The sequence below is a fragment of the Acomys minous genome (assembly GCF_964271855.1).
Source record: "Acomys minous genome assembly, chromosome: 14".
Classification (NCBI taxonomy): Eukaryota; Metazoa; Chordata; class Mammalia; order Rodentia; family Muridae; genus Acomys; species Acomys minous.
In genome coordinates, this window is record NC_140496.1 from 33,941,116 (window position 1) to 33,960,797 (window position 19,682).

Genomic DNA, 19,682 nt, shown 5'->3' on the forward strand with positions numbered 1-19,682 from the left:
CTTTGTATCTGTTGAGACTTGCGCTTTGTTTGGGTATCATCAATTTTGGAGAAAGTTGCCTGAATTGCTGAGAAGGGGGTATAATCTTTTGTGTTTGGGTGGAATGTTCTGTAAATATCAATTCGATTGTTTTGGCTTTTAACATCGATTACCTGGGGTAGTTCTCTGTTTTGTTTTGTTTTTTCCTAAAGGACCCGTTTCTTGTTAAGAGTGAGATCATGAAGTCCCCCACTATTAGTGCATGAAGGTCTATGGTGATTTAAGGTGCACTTTCTTTTACAATGTTGGGTGCTCTGGTGTTGGGGCATAGATGTTAAGAATGTAAAAGATATCATGGTAGACTTTTCTCTGTTGAATATGCAGTGTCCTTCCCCATCTCAATGACTTTTTGTTTGAAGTGTATTTTTTAGATATTAAAGTGGCCATAGCAGCTTGACTCTTAGATCCATTTGCTCAGAATCTCTTTTTGCCGCCCTTTGCCTTGAGGCAATGTCTGTCCTTGCTGTTGAACTGTATTTGTTGTAGGCAGTAGAAGGATGGATTCTGTTTTAGCATCCATTCTGGTAGCCGGTGTCTTTTTATTGGTAAGTTGAGGTCGTGATATTGACAGATATCAATGAACAGTGCCTATTAATTCCTGGTGTTTTGTTGCTGTTATTGGTGGTGGTTGTGGTGTGTTAGTGTGTGTATATATGTGTATGTCTCAAGCGTATTATATGTATGTACACCTTCCATTCTTTTGGTTTTGCTCATGTGAGGTTAGTTATGTCCTGTGTCTTCATGGGTTTAGTTAACCTCCTTGAGTTGGATTTTTCTTTCTAGCACCCTGTGTAAAACTATATTTGTAGATAAATAGTGTTAAATTTTGGCTTTATCAGAGAATATCTTTTTTTTTTTTTTTTTTTGGTTTTTCGAGACAGGGACTCTCTGTGTAGCCTTGGCTATCCTAGACTCACTTTGTAGACCAGGCTGACCTTGAACTCACAGCGATCCACCTGCCTCTGCCTACCAAGTTCTAGGATTAAAGGCGTGTGCCACCACTGCCTGGCCTGAGAATATCTTATTTTATCCATTTATGGTGATTGAAACTTTCCTTGTATAGTAATCTGGGTTGTCATCTATAGTTTCTTAAAGCCTGCAGCACATGTGTCCAAGCCCTTCTGCTTTTAGAGTCTGCATTGAGAGACAGGTGCAATTATAATACGTCAGCCTGTATGTGTTACCTGGTTGTTGTGTTTTACTTTCTGTTGCAGCTTTTCATATTCTTTCTCATGTCTAGTGCTTTTATTATTATGTGCCAAGGGGACTTTCTATTCTGGACCAATCCATTTGTTATTTTGCATGATTCTTGTACCTTGAGAGACATCTTCTTTAAGTTAGGAAATTTTTCTTTTTATGGATTTGTTAAAATATTTTCTGGACCTCTGAGGTGGTATTCTACCTCTTCCTCTATTGCAATTAGTCATAGTTTTGGTCTTCTGATAAGATGGCAGAGTCCCTTGTCGTTTTGCGCCAGGAAACTTAGGTTGGATCCGCTCTTATTTTTAATGATGTATCCATTTTGTTCTATTGAATCATCAATTCCCAAGATTCTCCCTTTCATATACACTCTGTGAGGGTCTCCTGCCACTGTAGTTCACGTTGTAATCCTAAGACTTTCATTTCCAGGATTCCCCAATTTTTCAGTTTTCTTTATTGTTTCTAATTTCATTTTAAGATTTTGAGTGTTTTATGTCTTCATTCAAGCATTGTTTAGTGTATCTTGGCTTTATTCAAGGGGTTTATTGTGTTTCTCCAGTTGTTTGATTGTGTTTTCCTGGATCTCTTCAAGGAATGTATTAATTTCCTTTTAGGACCTCTATGAATATTTTTTTTTTCTATTTTTCTTTTTTGGTTTTTTTGAGACAGGGTTTCTCTGTGTAGCCTTGGCTGTCCTGGACTCCCTTTGTAGACCAGGCTGGCCTTGAACTCACAGCGATCCACCTGCCTCTGACTCCTGAGTGCTGGGATTAAAGGCGTGAGCCACCACGCCCGGCCTGAAGCTTTTTTCTTGTGCCTTCAGCTATGTTGGGATATTCAGGACCTGCTGTGATAGGATAGCTTGTCCTTGTTGGTGACATAATTCCTGGCTATTATTGATTATGCTCCTGTGCTGGTATCAAGGTATGTGGGTTTAACCTGATTATTGGTGTGGGTGTTGATTTCTGGGTTTGTCTTGTAGATGTTGGGAGTATTGTTTCCAGGTTTCTGTTTGCTCCCTGGATAGTCTGAGAGTGTCTTGGCTGAGTATTGGACTTTTTACTGTTCTGCTTTGCTGCTGTGTTCATGGAGAATGCTTGTTGTTCTTAGAGGCTGGGCAAAAGGAGTTCAGGGAGAGATGGCTTTAGGGATCCACAGGAGGTGTGGATGGGATAGGGGAGAGGAAGCTGCCTCTGTTGTCCAGTCCAGTGCTGGGGGCAATTGTGAAGGTCTGTCCGGGTGGTGGTGGTGCACGCCTTTAATCCCAGCATTTGGGAGGCAGAGGCAGGCAGATCGCTGTGAGTTTGAGGCTAGCCTGGTCTACAAAGTGAGTCCAGGACAGCCAAGGATACATAGAGAAACCCTGTCTCGGAAAAAAAAAAAAAAAAAGAAAAAGAAAAAGTAAATCAAGGTCTGGGCCGAGGAGATAAGTTTGTATGTCTGTTGACAGCCCACCTGGGCTTTGGGCAGGCATGGAATGTGGTTGATCAGGAATGTGCCTGCCCACATAGGGGCTTGGACACAGAGATGAGGCAGTTGGGTATGGTCTGTGTTTTCTACAGGAGACATGGAAAGTGGGGAATACGCTTTCCCTGGTATTCTGTACAGTGTGTGAGAATTGGGTCTGTTGTAACAGATAGTGGGATATCTTTGGACAGACGACGTGGTCTTCTGTCCATCAGGGCTTGTAGTTGAGCAGGGTGTGTGCACCCATAGTTAGTGGCTCAGGGAAAGAGATGAGGTAGGAGGAGAGGGGCAGATGGGGATGGTCTGTGGTGATGACCGGAAGCATGGAGGGGGGAGATGCATCTCTAGGGGCAACGCTGAGAAGGGACTGGGTCCTGGGTCTCAGGTACCAGAGAGTGGTGAAGGTCTGGATGCATCCCACCTAGTCCCATGCACAATGTCTTCATAGTGAGCCATCATGTTCTCAGGGATCAATTATTTACCACAAGCAGCTCAGTCAGGGGTTGTCAGGGAACAGGGTGGTAGGCTCTGACTCCAGATCATTTTACTAACTAGACAAAAGCAGTTCTAATTGACCTTTCACTGGTCCTGGCCAGGTTGTGGCTGGGGACAGTTGCATATATATCTGGGTGTCACAGACAGGAGGACAGGTCATAAAGGTTTTTCTTGGCAAAATTCCAGAGGCCTCCAACAATCCAACATGATCTCTAGACATCTAGGAAAACTGTGGAGGCTTTGATTGACAACGTTCCAAGGATCTCTGGCTGATTGCTACTGTCCCTAAATATCAGGTATGGTCCAAGTGTAAAGCTGTTTTAGAAATCTGGCATTTCTCCTAAAACTGTTTTTTTTTTCACTCTATTCTTCAGCCCTTAGCAACTTCATACAGGGAAAACTTTTTCCCATAGAGAATGTTGAAAGGGCATCTTGCCAATGCCTTGAGACAATGATAGTTTTTTGCTCTGACTGTGAGAAGCCAAGCAGAAACTGCATGAAAGAAACTTAATACCTTGACATAACAGTACTTGGCTAGACACTGTTTCCTGTAGAAACATTTGTTTAGAAAACGCTTTGAGAGCCCTAGAAGGGTCTTGGATCATCATGTTTTACAGATATTTTACGACAGAGGACCACTTGGCAGTTAGCCTAGGCTTGGATAGCACAGCTGTTGGTCTGAGACTGGAAGTAGGTCAAGTGTTTCTTTCAATAATATTTAGCTCAAGGTATGATGATGCTATGACCTTGTAAACACATTGGCTGTAGCCTGGGGAAATGTATGATTAGACTTTCCTCTGTATCGTTTAAAAAATAAAGATCAGGTGATGCTGCCCATTGCCTTAAAAATGATATTTTGTTGTAGGTTACAGAACTTTTATATTTCCTTGTTACTCTGTTGATTTTTGATTGCCCTAGTGACTATAAATGATGGGAAAATCATGATGTAATTAGTAACAACAAATAATTGAACTTCATTTCAATAAAATTCTGGGGTTGGCCCAAGGAGAGGGCAAGCAAGTAAGAGACATGAGAGAGTAAGCTAGAGTGAGATGGGGAACAGCAAGAGAGGGGGATAGATAGGGAATGGCAAGAGGAATAGGTAGATGGAGAACAGCAAGAAAGAAGATAGTTAGCAGGACAGCAAGCAAGCAAGGTGAGAGAAGTCAGACAGACAGCAAAGGAGACAGAGACGGAGACAGATAGAGAGGCAGAAGAAAAGTTCTCCTGGGCTTCAAGACCTTCAGCTTCTACCGCTTATGCCTGAGTATTTCCTTTTCCTCCGTTCCTCACCATCTCAACAACTAGTTCCTCTAGCTAGTTGTTCAAACAACGCTTGGTTTCCCTTAAGCAAACTGCCTGCTCAGTTCTCCCTGCTAGAGATCTACCTCTCTTCTCTCCTCTATGCAGTTCCTGGGTTTGGTCTTGGGGAGCAGGGGCTGGGGAATGTCTGTGGATTAACAAGGCCTCAGAGTATGCTGAACATAAACATAGTTTGTGGTCAACCTGACCCGATACAGAGACTTTTCCCAGCACTGAAGGCACAAACACTTTTCCTAGAGTAGGAACGTTATTTGTAATCAGTAGTTCCTGGTGAGCCTGATCTTGTCCAGGGAATTCTCCCGGACCAGGGTAAAGGTCTGTGTGCTAACAAGGAAGTGTAGCTGCTTGTCACAAAATGGAGTCTGACTGCTCTTAATGTGGTATCTTCAGGTGAGTTTATTCAGCAGTAAGACTCAGGAAACATAGTTGGCCTAGGTTAAGAAACAGAGGGAGGAAGCCTCACAATTGCATCTGGGGAATCAATGTTCCTTTGCACCTTCACCTGTCTTTGTCTTCTGAAGATTTACTATAATATGTTATGAGTTCCTTGAGTTTTTGTTGGGTTGAAGAATTTCTGTGAGACAAAGAGTTTTCTCTTCTTAATCTTAGAGCCTCCCCTTTGCTCTTTTCGTGGCACATCTGTATTTGCTAGTTTTTGCAATAATCAATGTTGATTGCTATGTTTAACACATATTTTAAGGTTTTAAACACTTTCTGATATATTATTCCTGTGTGTCCTTATTAGGTTAATTTCAGAACATTGTAGTATCTACAGTCATCCATTGAGGGCTTGCCCCTACCACACTGGCTGGTTGCTCTGTCAGTCAACAATTGTATTGATTCATCAACACAATCGATGTGGCAAGGCTCTTCCGATGAGAATGGCTATGTCTCTAAGCAAGTGGACGTGGGCTGGATAAGGGAGCTGGCTGAGCATGGGACAGTGGCCAGGCAAGAGAGAAAGCTAGGACACCATGTTTGCCCATAGTTAATTAATTATGCATACAGTGCTCTACCTGCATGTACACCTGCAGACCAGAAGAGGGCGTCAGATCACATTATAGATGGCTCTGAGCCACCATGTGGTAGCTGGGAATTGAACTCTGGACTTCTGGAAGGAAAAACAGTCAGTGGTCTTAAACTCTAGCCATCTCTCCAGCCCTACTACATTTCTTTTTACATGAGTTTGTATCCTAAGCTCCCGAAAAAAATGGGCTGTGATTCGAAAGAACCATCCAAAAATTCGTTTGTTACCGGAGTTGGTTTAGGTTAGAGAATTCAGTCAAAGCAGCAGAGTAGCAAGTTATTAAAAATAAAATAGTGGTACACAAATAGTGATGTTGCAGCTGGACAGACCTGATGATGCTCTCTTTTGGAGGAATATGGAAAACGTCAGGACATGAAATGGCAAAAGGCTTAGAAATGTGTTTACAGAGTTTAATCAGCTGTTCTTGTAGGACGTGGAAGATAAGGAGTTTTGAGAGTAATGCAGACAAAGGAAGTCCAGGTCATAGAATTTCAGTAGAAAACAGACTCCATAATTCTGCAGCTAGTACTCATCTGTGTGATATTTTGGTCCAAAATGTTTCTTACTCTTCTCCTGCCTTGAGAAATTGAGTAAGGCAGGATAATTAAATAATGAGCTGATTTTCTAGATGGACTATTGACTCTGGATGATTTTTACTAGTGGCTCATTAAGACCACAATGTAAAAAAGTAACAAATGGTGTAGAAATAAACACAAAGTCTGTGGTTTGTAGGGAAAGAAGAGCAGTAGGTAGTATCAGATGCAGTCCAATGCTGAAACCGAGGCAGGAACTTTCAAGGAGGTGGTCACTATTCCAGGGCAGGCCCTTGCTCTGGATTGGAAGCCTAAGAAGATGCCCTAAGGGTGACACTTGATCCTCTTAAGTCTTGAATTAAGGGAAGGGTAGGCCAAGTTATTTCTAGTCCCAGGAAGGAACTTCCTACAAAACCTGCTTTAGCTGTGGTCCAAGGAAGGTATGAGCCATCCCAATATAGAAGCCAAATTGACAGGAGCCCTCACCCATGCTATACTGTTCCTGGAAGGAAGAAGCTTCTTCCTCTGTGGTTTCAGTTCAGCACTATTCCTGCTCTCTATTTCCAGAGTCATAGCCCCAGTGAGGAGACTGTGAGAGTTCATTGCCTAAAGGCATGAGGATAAAAAAGCCTGGTTTGTATTTGGAGACCATAAGATGTTGAGTTAACTGAGCTATGAGAAGTCAGCCATGGAGAGATGCATGTAGGGAGTGGAAGTAACCAATCTGAGAGATGTGTGACAGGTTTCAGGGATAGGGACATCTAAACCCTTTGAGACTGCAGCTGCATGTATCTGAGACAGAGATAGAGAATTTATTCTTTGCCTTCTATCATGGTTTCTCACCTTGGTCCTATCTTCCCTCACTCAGCACACATTCCTCTCTTTGGAATGGGAAGGGCTATCCTATGCCAGTGAAGATTAGAAAGTTGTAGCTTGTTTCCTGAATTGACAAGATGTGGCCATCAAGAGATTGTCTTGAGAGTCAGAAGAGACTTTGGACATTTGAACAGTGTCCAGGCTGTTGCAGACTATTCGTATCATTGAAGTTAGACTAAATGCATTTTCATCATGGGATGACCTTGAGCCCAAGGTGACAAGAGTCAGATGGAATAAAAACACAAACACTCCCAGAACGGATGATGATTTCTTTGTACACTTGATTATGATTTGTGGGTTATGGGAGGAGCTTATGGAAGTTTTTGTAGTCGGACCCTCTCTAGATTCCTTATTGGGGATGTGACTTGAGTGTCTGTGGACTCAACCCACTTCCTGTCTTCCTGTCTACTGTGTTGTGGTTGAAACTCATCAGTTTCCTTCTCAAGCCCTCACCATTGTAGACTATTCCTAAATGATATAACATACAGTAGATACAATTGCTGTTCAGTGCTAAGCTAATTTGCTAGCCGAATGTTGTTCTAATGTTAGTTTTGTTGTTGTTGTTTTTGAAGACAAAGTTTCTGTATACGTAGACCAGGCAGGCCTCCAGCTTAGAGGTCCACCTGACTCTGTCCAGAGTGCTGGGATTAGATGTAGGCCAACTTTGCTGGCTTTTGGTTTCTTTTCATGTTATGTTAGTGTCTGATGTGCCTGGAATGTAGGTTTTTGTACTTATCAAGCATATGCTGTTTGCTGACCTTCATCCACATATTGGATATTGAAATTTGGCAGAGACTATATATTCTCTTTCTCAGGATGGCATGTGTTCATGACATTAATACACCCTGAGCCTTCTGAGTTGTTAGATTGCAGGTGTGTGGCATTCTTCCTACATGTTGTGTTTGTCTTGAATTTTTTTGATGAATATGAGTCTTTGCCTATGAGCATGATTATGCAATGCAGGCTTTGATCTTTTTAAAGCCTGCTTTAGAGCTGGAGGGATGGCTCAGTGGTTAAGAGCACCACCTGCTCTTCCAAACTTCCCGTGTCCAATTTCCAGCAACCACATGGTGGCTCAAAATCATCTGTAATGTGAGGTAACGCCCTCTTCTGTCCTGCAAGTGTACATGCAGGCGGAACATTGTATTCATAATAATAAATAAATACTTTTTTAAAGAGCCTACTTTATATGGGGCTCATTAATGCTTCTATCACCCTTTCAACGCAGCAACTCACATTAGGAGAGAAAAGGGCTGATAGGGACTATGGAGGTCACCTTCTTACACTCAGTTCCTTGGAGGGAGGTTCCACTCTTAGCTATCAGGATTCCAGCTGATCCCTTCATCAGCAAACCCAACATTCAGCAAACGTGAGTGCAATGGCAACAGCGGAAACCTGGAAGGGTTCTCAGGACTGTATCTCTCAGAGCATCTCAAAGCAAGAGCATCTCTGAGCAGACAGGCAATATAAAGGTATGCAAAAGGGATTGATCTTTCGTATTTGGACTATATTTACTCTCCCATAGTCCATGCAGGATGTTTTTCAAATGGCAAAGAACATTTCCTCACATGAGGCACACCTTCACAGGACAGTTTCACATTCCACGCATGGGATCAAAACAAAGACATGTTTACAGTGCACCCCATGTGTGCCGGGACTTCACAGTAGTCAGTAGGTGGCCTCAGAACTCGTGAACTTGGAATAATGGGTAGTTGTGAGCAGCCATGTACGTCTGGCCATTGAAGCTAATTATTTGCAAGATCATCAAGATCTCTGAACTGCAGAGACATCTCTCCTGCCCCTGTCACTCATTTAATACCAACCCTTGCAGCCAGGTTTCCAACAGAATGGGGGCAGCATGGAGATGCTCTAGGCCCCTCAACCTTATGAGTAGAGCCTGGAAACAAAAATGAGAGTACTGAGAATTAGTTTCTTTCCTTGGTTCCCAAAAATCTGTCCATGTGTAACATGCATTTCCTGTTAGTACGATCTTATCAGTGTTACAGTTTAAGCTGGGCACTTCAGGAATCTGTCAGATGAATACAGAACTAGAGTGAGTGTGTAATTCTTTGTAGGAACTTCAGTAAAGTCCTCTGGGGTCTTTCTGTTTCATTCCTTGAGTTTTGTAGAGGAGTCAAGGTTTTAATAACTACCTTTGTGTGTCCCTGAACTCATGGTATAGACTAGTCTGTCATCCAACTCAATGAGATGACCCTGCCTTTGCCTCCTGAGCCCTCTTATTAAAGAGATGATCCAGTAAACCAGCTTGTCCTTTTTTCTTTTCTTTCCTTTTCTTTTTTGTCTTCAGTAATAGTTCATACAGTTTTTCGATGTGGCTTCAGTACTGTTGATGCTTCTCACAATCCTCTCTCTCTCTCTCTCTCTCTCTCTCTCTCTCTCTCTCTCTCTCATGCTCTCTTTCTCTGTTTCCTTATCTGTTAATTTTCATTTCTCTTAAAGGCTATAACCTATTCAAAGGGTTCAGAAATCATAGAGGAGAATCTTATTCACTTTCCTAGGTGACCTAAGTCACCTAACATGACTTGGTAAGGACATTAGAGCTTCTGTGTCAGGAAATAAGTGAACGAAGCCTAGAATTATATGAATTCTATGTCAGAGAATTATACATTTCCAGTGTGGTCACTATCATGCTTCCTGTTGTACACATGTATGGGACATTTTAGGGTGCAGTGAACTTGGATGATGTGCATGTGAACTTCACTCGGGAAGAGTGGGCTTTGCTGGATCCTTCCCAGAAGAATCTCTACAAAGATGTGATGCTGGACACCTATTGGAATCTCACCACTGTAGGTAAGACTGTGACAAAATTTTTTGTTTTCAATTTTTAAAATACAGGGCAAGTGTTTCTTTAGTATTGATGCTGTTTTGTAATTTGAATTGAAAATGAGGAGGGATGAGGTGATTAAGTCACGCATGGTTGTCTGATTCAGTGAAGGGAGTATCGTAATTTTGACCTAATTTCCAAAGATATATCATATATTTTGTGTTACTATGTTTTAGGATACAATTGGCGAGACCACACTATTGAAGAACAGTGTCAAAGATCTAGGAGATATGAAAGGTAAATCTCATGTGCAAGCTGATATGAATATGCCTCCCAAGGAAATTTAACATGTCCTGCGTATTTTAAAGGAAAGCACTGCTTTATGTGTATTGGGGATGAATACATTCTCACAAAACCATGTCACTCAACGTCTTTTTTTTTTTTTTTTTTTTTTTTGGTATTTCAAGACATGGTTTCTCTGTGTATCCTTGGCTGTCCTAGACTCACTTTGTAGACCAAGCAAACTAGCCTGGAACTCACAGCACTCTGCCTGCCTCTGCCTCCCAAGTGCTGGGATTAAAGGTGTATGCCACCACACCTGGCTCCCTTAGTGTCATAGCGTGTTATATGTGTAGCATGTATCTCAATGTGCTCAGAAAGTACACCTATGGGATAAATGATAAGTATATGTTCAAAACTTCTAATAAGCACATAGTCTAGAGTAAAGCAGTTTAGTGAGGGGACAGTTCGTGAGAGTCAAGAAGGTTGTTGTGGAGAAACCTTAATCCTTACACCACATGTCTATGAGGAACAAACATCAAAGTGTGTGACTGCAATGTGGAGCCCTTTCTCTTGTTATTCTTCTTTTAATAGCTATATCTTATGTCACAATGGATACAGGCCATGTGAGCAAACAGTATCAAAAGAAGCACCGTACCTCTGTGTCCCAGAACAAACAGAAGCTATGTAGTAGTCACCACTTTTGAGTAGACTTTCTGAATGTGATACAAATTTTCAGTTCACTGGTTTTCCAACTTCATTGGAACCATCCAGAGACTCACGATACAGCAAATCCCTATGAGTACTAGGAATGTGGAGATTCTTTTTGTTCTGGTTCACCTTGTAAATGTATGACTCACACCTTAGGGAATTTTATGAATGGAATCAATGTGGGAAAGCTCTGAGTTCTTCTTGTTTTCTTTAAGTACATGAAAACCTATAGAAAAAGGATGCTACAAACATGAACCATGTAATAAATGCTCTGGCCATCACAGTTATCTTCAAAGTCTCAAAACAACCCCCAAAACAGGGGAGCACCATAAATGTAAACATAGTGATAAGGTCTGATTTTTTTTATCATTAGACCAAAGTGTAAAATTAATTCATACAGATAAAACGATTCATAAGTGTAATGAAAGTGACACATTTTCACATGTGCCAATTATCTTTGCAGGAACGAGGGAAATCAAATGGGAGAAAAACCCTTCGAATATCCTGTATTTGATAAAGCCTTTGAATATCACAGTCATACTCAAAGACTTGAAAGAGTTGATCCTGGAGAGAAACTGTATGAATGTACCCAGTGTGATAAATCCTTTACATGTCAAAATAGTCTCCAAAAGCATAAAAGAACACACACTGGAGAGAAACCCTATGAATGTAAGCAATGTGGTAAAGCCTTTACACAGCACTATAGTCTTCACATACATAAAAGAACACACACTGCAGAGAAACCCTATGAATGTAAGCAATGTGGTAAAGCCTTTGTACAGTACACTTATCTTCAAACTCATGAAAGAACACACCACGGAGAGAAACCCTATGAATGTAAGCAATGTGGTAAAGCCTTTGCACAGCACAATAAACTTCAAAGTCATGAAAGAACACATAGTGGAGAGAAACCCTACGAATGTAAGCAATGTGGTAAAGCCTTTGCCCAACATATTAATCTTAAAAATCATGAAAGAACACATACTGGAGAGAAACCCTATGAATGTAAGCAATGTGGTAAAGCCTTTGCACATCAGAGTAGTCTTCAAAAACATAAAAGAACACACAGTGGAGAAAAACCCTATGAATGTAAGCAGTGTGATAAAGCCTTTAGACATCACATGAGTCTTCAAACTCATGAAAGAATGCATACTGGAGAGAAACCCTATGAATGTAAGGAATGTGGTAAAGCCTTTGCCCACCACAGTCATCTTAAAACTCATGAAAGAACACATACTGGGGAGAAACCATATGAATGTAAGCAGTGTGATAAAGCCTTTAGACATCACATGAGTCTTCAAACTCATGAAAGAATGCATACTGGAGAGAAACCCTATGAATGTAAGGAATGTGGTAAAGCCTTTGCCCACCACAGTCATCTTAAAACTCATGAAAGAACACATACTGGGGAGAAACCATATGAATGTAAGCAATGTGGTAAAGCCTTTGCACAGCACATTAATCTTCAAATTCATGAAAGAACACATAGTGGAGAGAAACCCTATGAATGTAAGCAATGTGATAAAGCCTTTGCATGTCTCAGTAATCTCCAAAAACATAAAAGAACACACAGTGAAGAAAAACCCTATGAATGTAAGCAGTGTGGTAAAGCCTTTGCACAGCACAGCAGTCTTCAAAGTCATGAAAGAACACATAGTGGAGAGAAACCCTATGAATGTAAGCAATGTGGTAAAGCCTTTGCACATCACTATAGTCTTTACATACATAAAAGAACACACACTGGAGAGAAACCCTATGAATGTAACCAATGTGGTAAAGCCTTTGCCCAACACAGTCATCTTAAATACCATGAAAGAACACATACTGCAGAGAAACCCTATTAATGTAAGCAATGTGCTAAAGCCTTTGCACAGCAGAGTTATCTTCAAAATCATGAAAGAACACACTGGAAGAAAACCATATGAATGTAAACAATGTGGGAAAGCCTTTGCACAGCACCGTGATCTTCAAAGGCATAAAAAAACATGTACTAGAGAGAAACACTATGAATGTAAGCAATGTGGTAAAGCTTTTGCACAATACGGTAATTTCCAAATACATAAAGGAATACACAGTGGAGCGAAGCCATATTAATATAAGCAGTGTTGTAAATCCTTTGCATATCTCATAGTCTCCACGTACATAAAAGAGCACACACTGGAGAGAAACTCCATGAATGTAAGCAATGTGCTAAAGCCTTTTATGTCACAGTGATTTTCAAAGGCATGAGAGAACACACACTGGAAGCAAATCCTGTCAACGTATCCAATATCGTAATGACATTGCACATCATAATAGTTTCCAATTACATTTTGAAAACTGATGTGGCCAATTCAGAAAAGTGTGAATAAGGTCACTGCATTTAAGAAGCATATTAAAATACTTGATTGTGTGGGTATGACTTTCATTGTATATAGGTCTCATAATTCATAAACAAATACCCTGAGTCTCAAAATAAAAATATTTGTTATATATTTGAAATTGTGCATGGTAATGATTGTGTTTGAACTATTATAAACAGTACTGTGTTAAAAAGACCATGCTGACTTTGTATATTTAGTACTATGAATGGATTGGTTGATATTTGGTGTTGTAGAGCTCACATGTTTACACTCAGGGCTTTATTTCCTCTGGCAGAATTACTTTATTAAAGTGACCCTTTATTTTCTAAAGTAACATGTTGGTACATTTTCTCTGTTGCTTCTAGCCAAGAGCTTGCAGTCGGCAGTCAGCAAGATCACATGGTGTGAATGTTGTTGCCATCCTTCTGTAAATAGTGAGTTCATCATTAGCTCTGGAACTGCTTCTGTCTGTCTCTTTTATTTTATTTTATTTTATTTTTGGTTTTGGTTTTTCGAGACAGGGTTTCTCTGTGTAGCCTTGGCCATCCTGGACTCAGTTTGTAGACCAGGCTGGCCTGGAGCTCACAGTGATCCGCCTGCATCTGCCTCCCAAGTGCTGGGATTAAAGGCGTGCACCACCACGCCCGGCGCTTTTTTTTTTTTAAGATTTTATTTATTTATTATTATGTATACAATGCTCTGTCTGCATGTACACCTGCAGGCCAGAAGAGGGCATCAGATTACATTATAGATGGTTGTGAGCCACCATGTGGTTGCTGGGAATTGAACTCAGAACCTTTGGAAGAGCAGGCGGTGCTCTTAACCACTGAGCCATTTCTCCAGCCCTGATTCTGTCTGTCTTAATGCAGGCAATAAGATCATACACCTCTTTCTCCAGTAGTGATGAATTTGATATTTTTGCATTAACTATATTTAAAATTACATCTTTTCATCATATTTCTATATTCATTTAGATTGAATCTTGCATTCAGCTCCCAATTGCTTTGCCATTAACTTTCATGTACATTTATATGTTTAATTTAGTTTCAAATTCAGGTTCTGTGTAGTAAAAAAAAAAATAGTCTCCAAATACATAAAATAACTCATACCAGAGAGAAACCCAATGAAAATATCCAATGTGGTAGAAAGTTTGCATATCACTCATTTTCAAAGGCATAAAAGAATACATACTGGAGAAAACGCCTATCAATGCGCCTATGACCCTTTGCATGCCATAGTAGTCTCTCAATACATAAAAGAACACATACTGGAGAGAAACCCTATGAATGTAACCAATGTGGTAAAGCCTTTGCATGTCGCAGACATCTTCAAAACCATGACGGAATTCATACAGGAGAGAAACATCATGAGTGCAATGAATATGATGAAGCTTTTGTACATTCCATCATGAATGAATTCATAAGGAAGAACAACCTAATGAGAGTATTTACATGGTGATGCCACTGTACATTTCTATAGTGCTCATCATCATGAAGGAAGTTGTACTGGAGAGAAGTTCTGTGAATGGAAAGAATGAGGTAAGGCCTTTGTGTTATGGGGTCTACTGAGATCCAACACAACTCACACCCCCAAGTCAATGAAACACACAAGAGTGTATAGTAATCAAGGCACTACTGATTGATCAGGGCCACTGAACATACATGGGAGCTGACTACAACACACAGACCTCCAATCCTGAGCTAGAACGTTAGAGACCTTTTAAACTTGAAAACCATAATCATCTGAGGCAAGTTACAGCTACATTTCGCCACCCATCAGGATTTAGGGATAGGGGCTTTCCTTATGCAGGTGATGTATGTCAACGGAAACCAGATGTAGGGTTTACACTCTAACCAATCATACCCATTTGTTTTGTTTTGATTTGTTTGTGTGTGTGTGTGTGTGTGTGTGTGTGTGTGTGTGTGATTAACAAGAGGCATTATGTTTTGAGGAATAAAAGATGAGTAAAAGCTGTGGTTAGGAGGAGTCATTACTCCTCCCTCCAGTGGAGTCTGTATTACAAATACTACACAGGCCTGAGGCCACGACCTCTCAAAAGGGGAGCGTGTCCTGGACTGGCGCTTATGTTTCTGCCAGGAGAAAACCTGAAGTTCTTTTCCCTCATTGTGCTGGAATCTATTCTTTCTTTTCTTTTTTTTATTTTTAAATTTACGTGCATTTGTTTGAGGGTGTTAGATCTTGGATTTACAGACAGTTGTGAGCTGCCATGTGGGTGATGGGAATTGAACTGGGGACCTTTGGAAAGGCAGATGGTTCTCTTAACCACTGAGCCAACTCTCCAGCCCCCAATCTATTCTTTCATATTACCTCTACTTCATTCCCAATTCTGGACATTTTACCAGGAGCGTTCCTTTGAGATGACTCGACCCTGACTCGGGATTGCAACCAGGTCCTGCCCATGTCCAGAGTAGTTCTGCTTCACTTCCTCTTATTGAAAGAGGCGTAAGTAGACATTAATCATTAGTTAATAAGTTATATTATGGCCTACAAAGAAAGAGTGGATTTCAAAAATTCCAAATCATGATCCTCAGATGTGAGGTGATGGAACTAAAGAAAAGGAAAAAAACTGTCGTGGCACACCATTCTAGGCTCAGGTTTCGTTAGGGGTAGAACGTTGACCCTGGACAAAGGGAACACATACATATTGATCCCAGGCCAATAACGTACAAGTGACGATGTCTTTGCTGTGTGTTCTGTACCTTGTTTTGTTTCATTCTAAGTTGTAGTTCAAAAGATGACAACACAACAACTTTGCATTCTGCACCTGAACTGTGTGTGCCTGATTGCTCACTGACTTCCTTGAATCTGTTCTGTGGGAAAATGTAACCACAAGCCCCCCTGCTTTTGAGATGTATGTTTAACAACAGAGACTACTTAGCTGCATAATACACTCAATTTTGAGTTGCTCTGTTTGTCACTTGCTTATCTCTGTTCACCAATGCTTCAAGACCTCCCAGTCCCAAGGACCTCTCCTCAACAGAGCCGCTTTGTACCGCATTGAGGTACAAAGATGACTAATGAAATCTGGTCAGCTATGGTGAAGTCCACAGCTCTCCTAGGACCTGGGAACTTGAGTTTCATTTCAACCTGTGATTAAATGGAAGCTGTATTGATGGGTTTTGTGTTGCAATTTGTCACAAGCTAGAGTCATCAGGCATGAAGAACCTCAGGTGAGCAAATGCCTCCATGAGATCCAGCTGTAAGGCATGTTCTCTGTTAGTGATCCATGGGGGAAGGTCTATAGTTGGTGTTGCCCCCTTTGGGCTGGTGGTCCTGGCTTCTCAAAGAAGGCTGACTGAGCAAGCCAAGGAGAGCAAGAAACTAAGCAGCTTCCCTCCATGTCCTCTGCATCAGCTCCTGCCTCCAGTTTCCAGCCCTGCTTGACTTCCATGCCTGCTTGCCCCAGTGATAGAATACAATCTGGAAGTGTACCCTGAATAAACTTCTTACAACTTGCCTTTTGGTCATGTTTCTTTGCAGCAATAGTAACATTAGGGAAGACAGAGGCTGACAACAAAAAAACAATACTTAAGACAGGCTTTCCCCTCCTTGTTGCCAACATTTGTAAACCACTGTCATCTTCGAATAAATAAAAGAACATACATTGGAGAGAAACCCTATAAACATAATCAATGTGGCAAAGCCTTCTCACAGTACCCTTACCTACTAATGCAGAAAGAACATGTAGTGGAGCTGTGTGCATAGGAATAAGCGATGTAGTAAAGTCTTTGCATGTAGCAGTAGTCTTGGCAATATTGAGAAGAGGTCGTGCTGCAGAGAAAACCCATAATTGTAGTTGGTGTGATAATATTTTGCACATCATGGTTTCTGTACACAATATTAAAATCTTCAGTGTGCTCACACCTTTAATCCCAGCACTTGGGAGGCAGAAGCAGGTAGGTCATTGTGAGTTTGAGGCCACTCTGGTCTACAAAATGAGTCTCTGATAGCCAAGGCTACACAGAGAAACCCTGTCTCGAAACACCAAAAGCAAAAACAAACACAAAACCTTTAGTGTGTAATCAGTGTGTTAAAACCTTTGCATATCACAGTGTTTTTGAGGACCTGAAAAGATTCCTACTGTCAGGAGTCTATGACTAGAAAGTATTTGGTAAGACCTTCAGCGTACAGACTTCCATTGAGTTACATGGAATATTTATTTTGGAGAAAAGAATGGGACATGCATCAACAACCTATTCTAACAGCATGGTGCCCCTCTCTGTTATCTTTGGACTACAAACTCCTATGGACAGCGCCCGGTGAATTTAACAATAAGGTAACTCACTTAGCTTTCACAGTTCCCTTCAATTACCTAAAATAACGCATCCAGGTGTAAAACTTTATGTTGTGTGTTAGTGACTTTTCTGTTGCTGTCACCAAACATAATGTCTAAGGTAACTTATAAGTTGCCTTGTAAGGTTAATTTATAAGTTTAATTTGGCTTATGGTTCGTGGGATATGGGATTATTATGAAAGCAGCAATGCAACAAGTGTGATATATTGGGGGTCCAAGCAGGAAGCTCAGAGCTCACACCTTGCACCTGCAGCATGAAGCAGAGAGTGGGAACTGAGAAAGTTGTGTATGCCAAGTGCTGTATTTCCTCCAGCAGGGCAGCATTTCCTAAGTCTTCCCAAATGATACCACCAACTGAGAAGGATTGATTTCTCTGACTTCAAGCCTACATGCTTGCTCTCTGTTACATGAACCAATTTATGATAGAGGAAAACTCTGTAGGTAAGCAAGCCTTTAGGTGCCTCAACACCTGAGTTACAGGAACGAATGAGAAAAACATTCATGGGTAAAAATATTTGCTTAACTACTTGTTTTAATTTAATTATGTCAGTGTGCATGTGAGTGTGTGTGTGTGTTACAGAGAGAGGGAGAGAGACAGAGAAGGAGAAGGGGAGAGAGGGAGAGAGGGGGAGAGAGAGAGAGAGAGAGAGAGAGAGAGAGAGAGAGAGAGAGAGAGAGAGAGAGAGAGAGAGAGACTGAGCATGTGTGTACCTGTTTGCTGGTTTCCAAGAGGATTAATCCTTTTAATCTTGTAGCAGGAGTTACAGGAAGTTATCAAAACCCTCACCTTGGTCCAGGGAATGAACTTGCTCAGCCATGTCCCTAGCTCTGAAGTATTTTAACACCTTTGATGTCAGGCAGTAGGAAAGAACTCATATATGAGAAAACCCTATTTGTATGAATGCTTTGAGAAAGACTTTAGATATCACGTGGCAAATCCATTTGTAGACTTTATTAGGACATCCTTACATGCTTCCTGTGCCTTCTGTTCATCTTCTGTTTGCACTGCACTGTCCCGTGGTGACAGATATTTTCCTGCTGCAGTGTATTGAACGGGATCCCATCATCTAAGTGGTCCATTGTTCATTTATGTATAAGTCAGGTTGTGATCATACTTTTCCTGTAGTGGTGTCTGTGAAAAGGTGGTGGGTAGTTGTGCTGGTTTTAGTTTTCATATTTTCACAATTCCCTTGAGATGTTGTTTGTTATCCAGCCTGGTTTGCATGTCAGTTATTAGTCAAGGCTCCATTGGACCTCTTGATTCTCATGGGTCAGCCTCCTTACTACAAGGCCAGGAGTAGGAGATGTACCCCCAATGTGTCCTGTTTTGTCAACACATTTAACAATATTAACGTTAAAATGGTTATTAGAAGAGAATATAAGAAACATTAAGTAGAGCCGGGCGTGGTGGCGCATGCCTTTAATCCCAGCACCCGGGAGGCAGAGGCAGGCAGTTCACTGTGAGTTCGAGGCCAGCTTGCTCTACAAAGCGCGTCCAGGACAGCCAAGGCTACACAGAAAGACCTTGTCTCGAAAAACCGAAAAAAAAAAAAAAGAGGAACATTAAGTACGTCATGTGTACTCAAGGCAGCATTTTCGTCTATCTGGTAGAGAGCAAACAAAGTGAGCAAACAACAACTTTTATAAAGAACTAAAAATTAGCATTATGATACAATCAGTTTTCTTTTAACTAGGTGTCTTTTTCCTTAAGATGGATGCCATAGCCCAATCATGTTCATAGCTGCCTTATTTGGAATATCAACCTGGATGTCACTCTGTGGAAGAATGGATAAAGAAACTTGGCACATTTACACTATGGAATACTACTCAGCTATTAAAAACAAGGAAATCCTGAAATTTGTGGGCAAATGGATGGAACTAGAAATGATCATACTGAGTGAGTTAACCCACATCCATAGAGACACACATGGTATATCCTCACTTAAAATTGGACATCACCCTCTCTTTCTCTCATAGACATTATGTCAATGTGTACTGTGTAAAGATTCAAATGTTTATTTCTCTGCTTCCCTCCCCCAAAGCTAGGTGCAATCTTTGTTCTGAAAATGTACTGTCTTCAGGCTGTGTAAACTGTGTTCCCCAATTGTCCTCTCCTAATACCATTAAAACAGCTTAACAGCAATCACTAAGCTGAGCAGGGAATAGGAATGGACTTCCTGGCAGCTCGGGAAGGAGAAGGAAGAGAGAGGACTTAGAGGATTCATCCACAGCAGAGGTCCAGCAGCCTCCATGAGAAATGAGCAGCTGGAGCAGAGACATCCATACAGTG

General features: G+C 41.1%; 1 protein-coding gene across 1 annotated transcript in view; it reads left to right on the plus strand.

The window, feature by feature from the left end:
* The window catches only part of LOC311583058 (uncharacterized protein), a gene marked incomplete at its 5' end in the record, with an annotated part of 149,935 nt that overhangs the window by 104,741 nt on the left and 25,512 nt on the right, over nucleotides 1–19,682 (plus strand). The window contains one exon of the mRNA XM_084756407.1: nucleotides 10,003–10,042. Within this exon, the coding sequence (XP_084612533.1) occupies nucleotides 10,003–10,042 (40 nt within the window). The remainder of the gene's footprint in view (nucleotides 1–10,002; nucleotides 10,043–19,682) is intronic.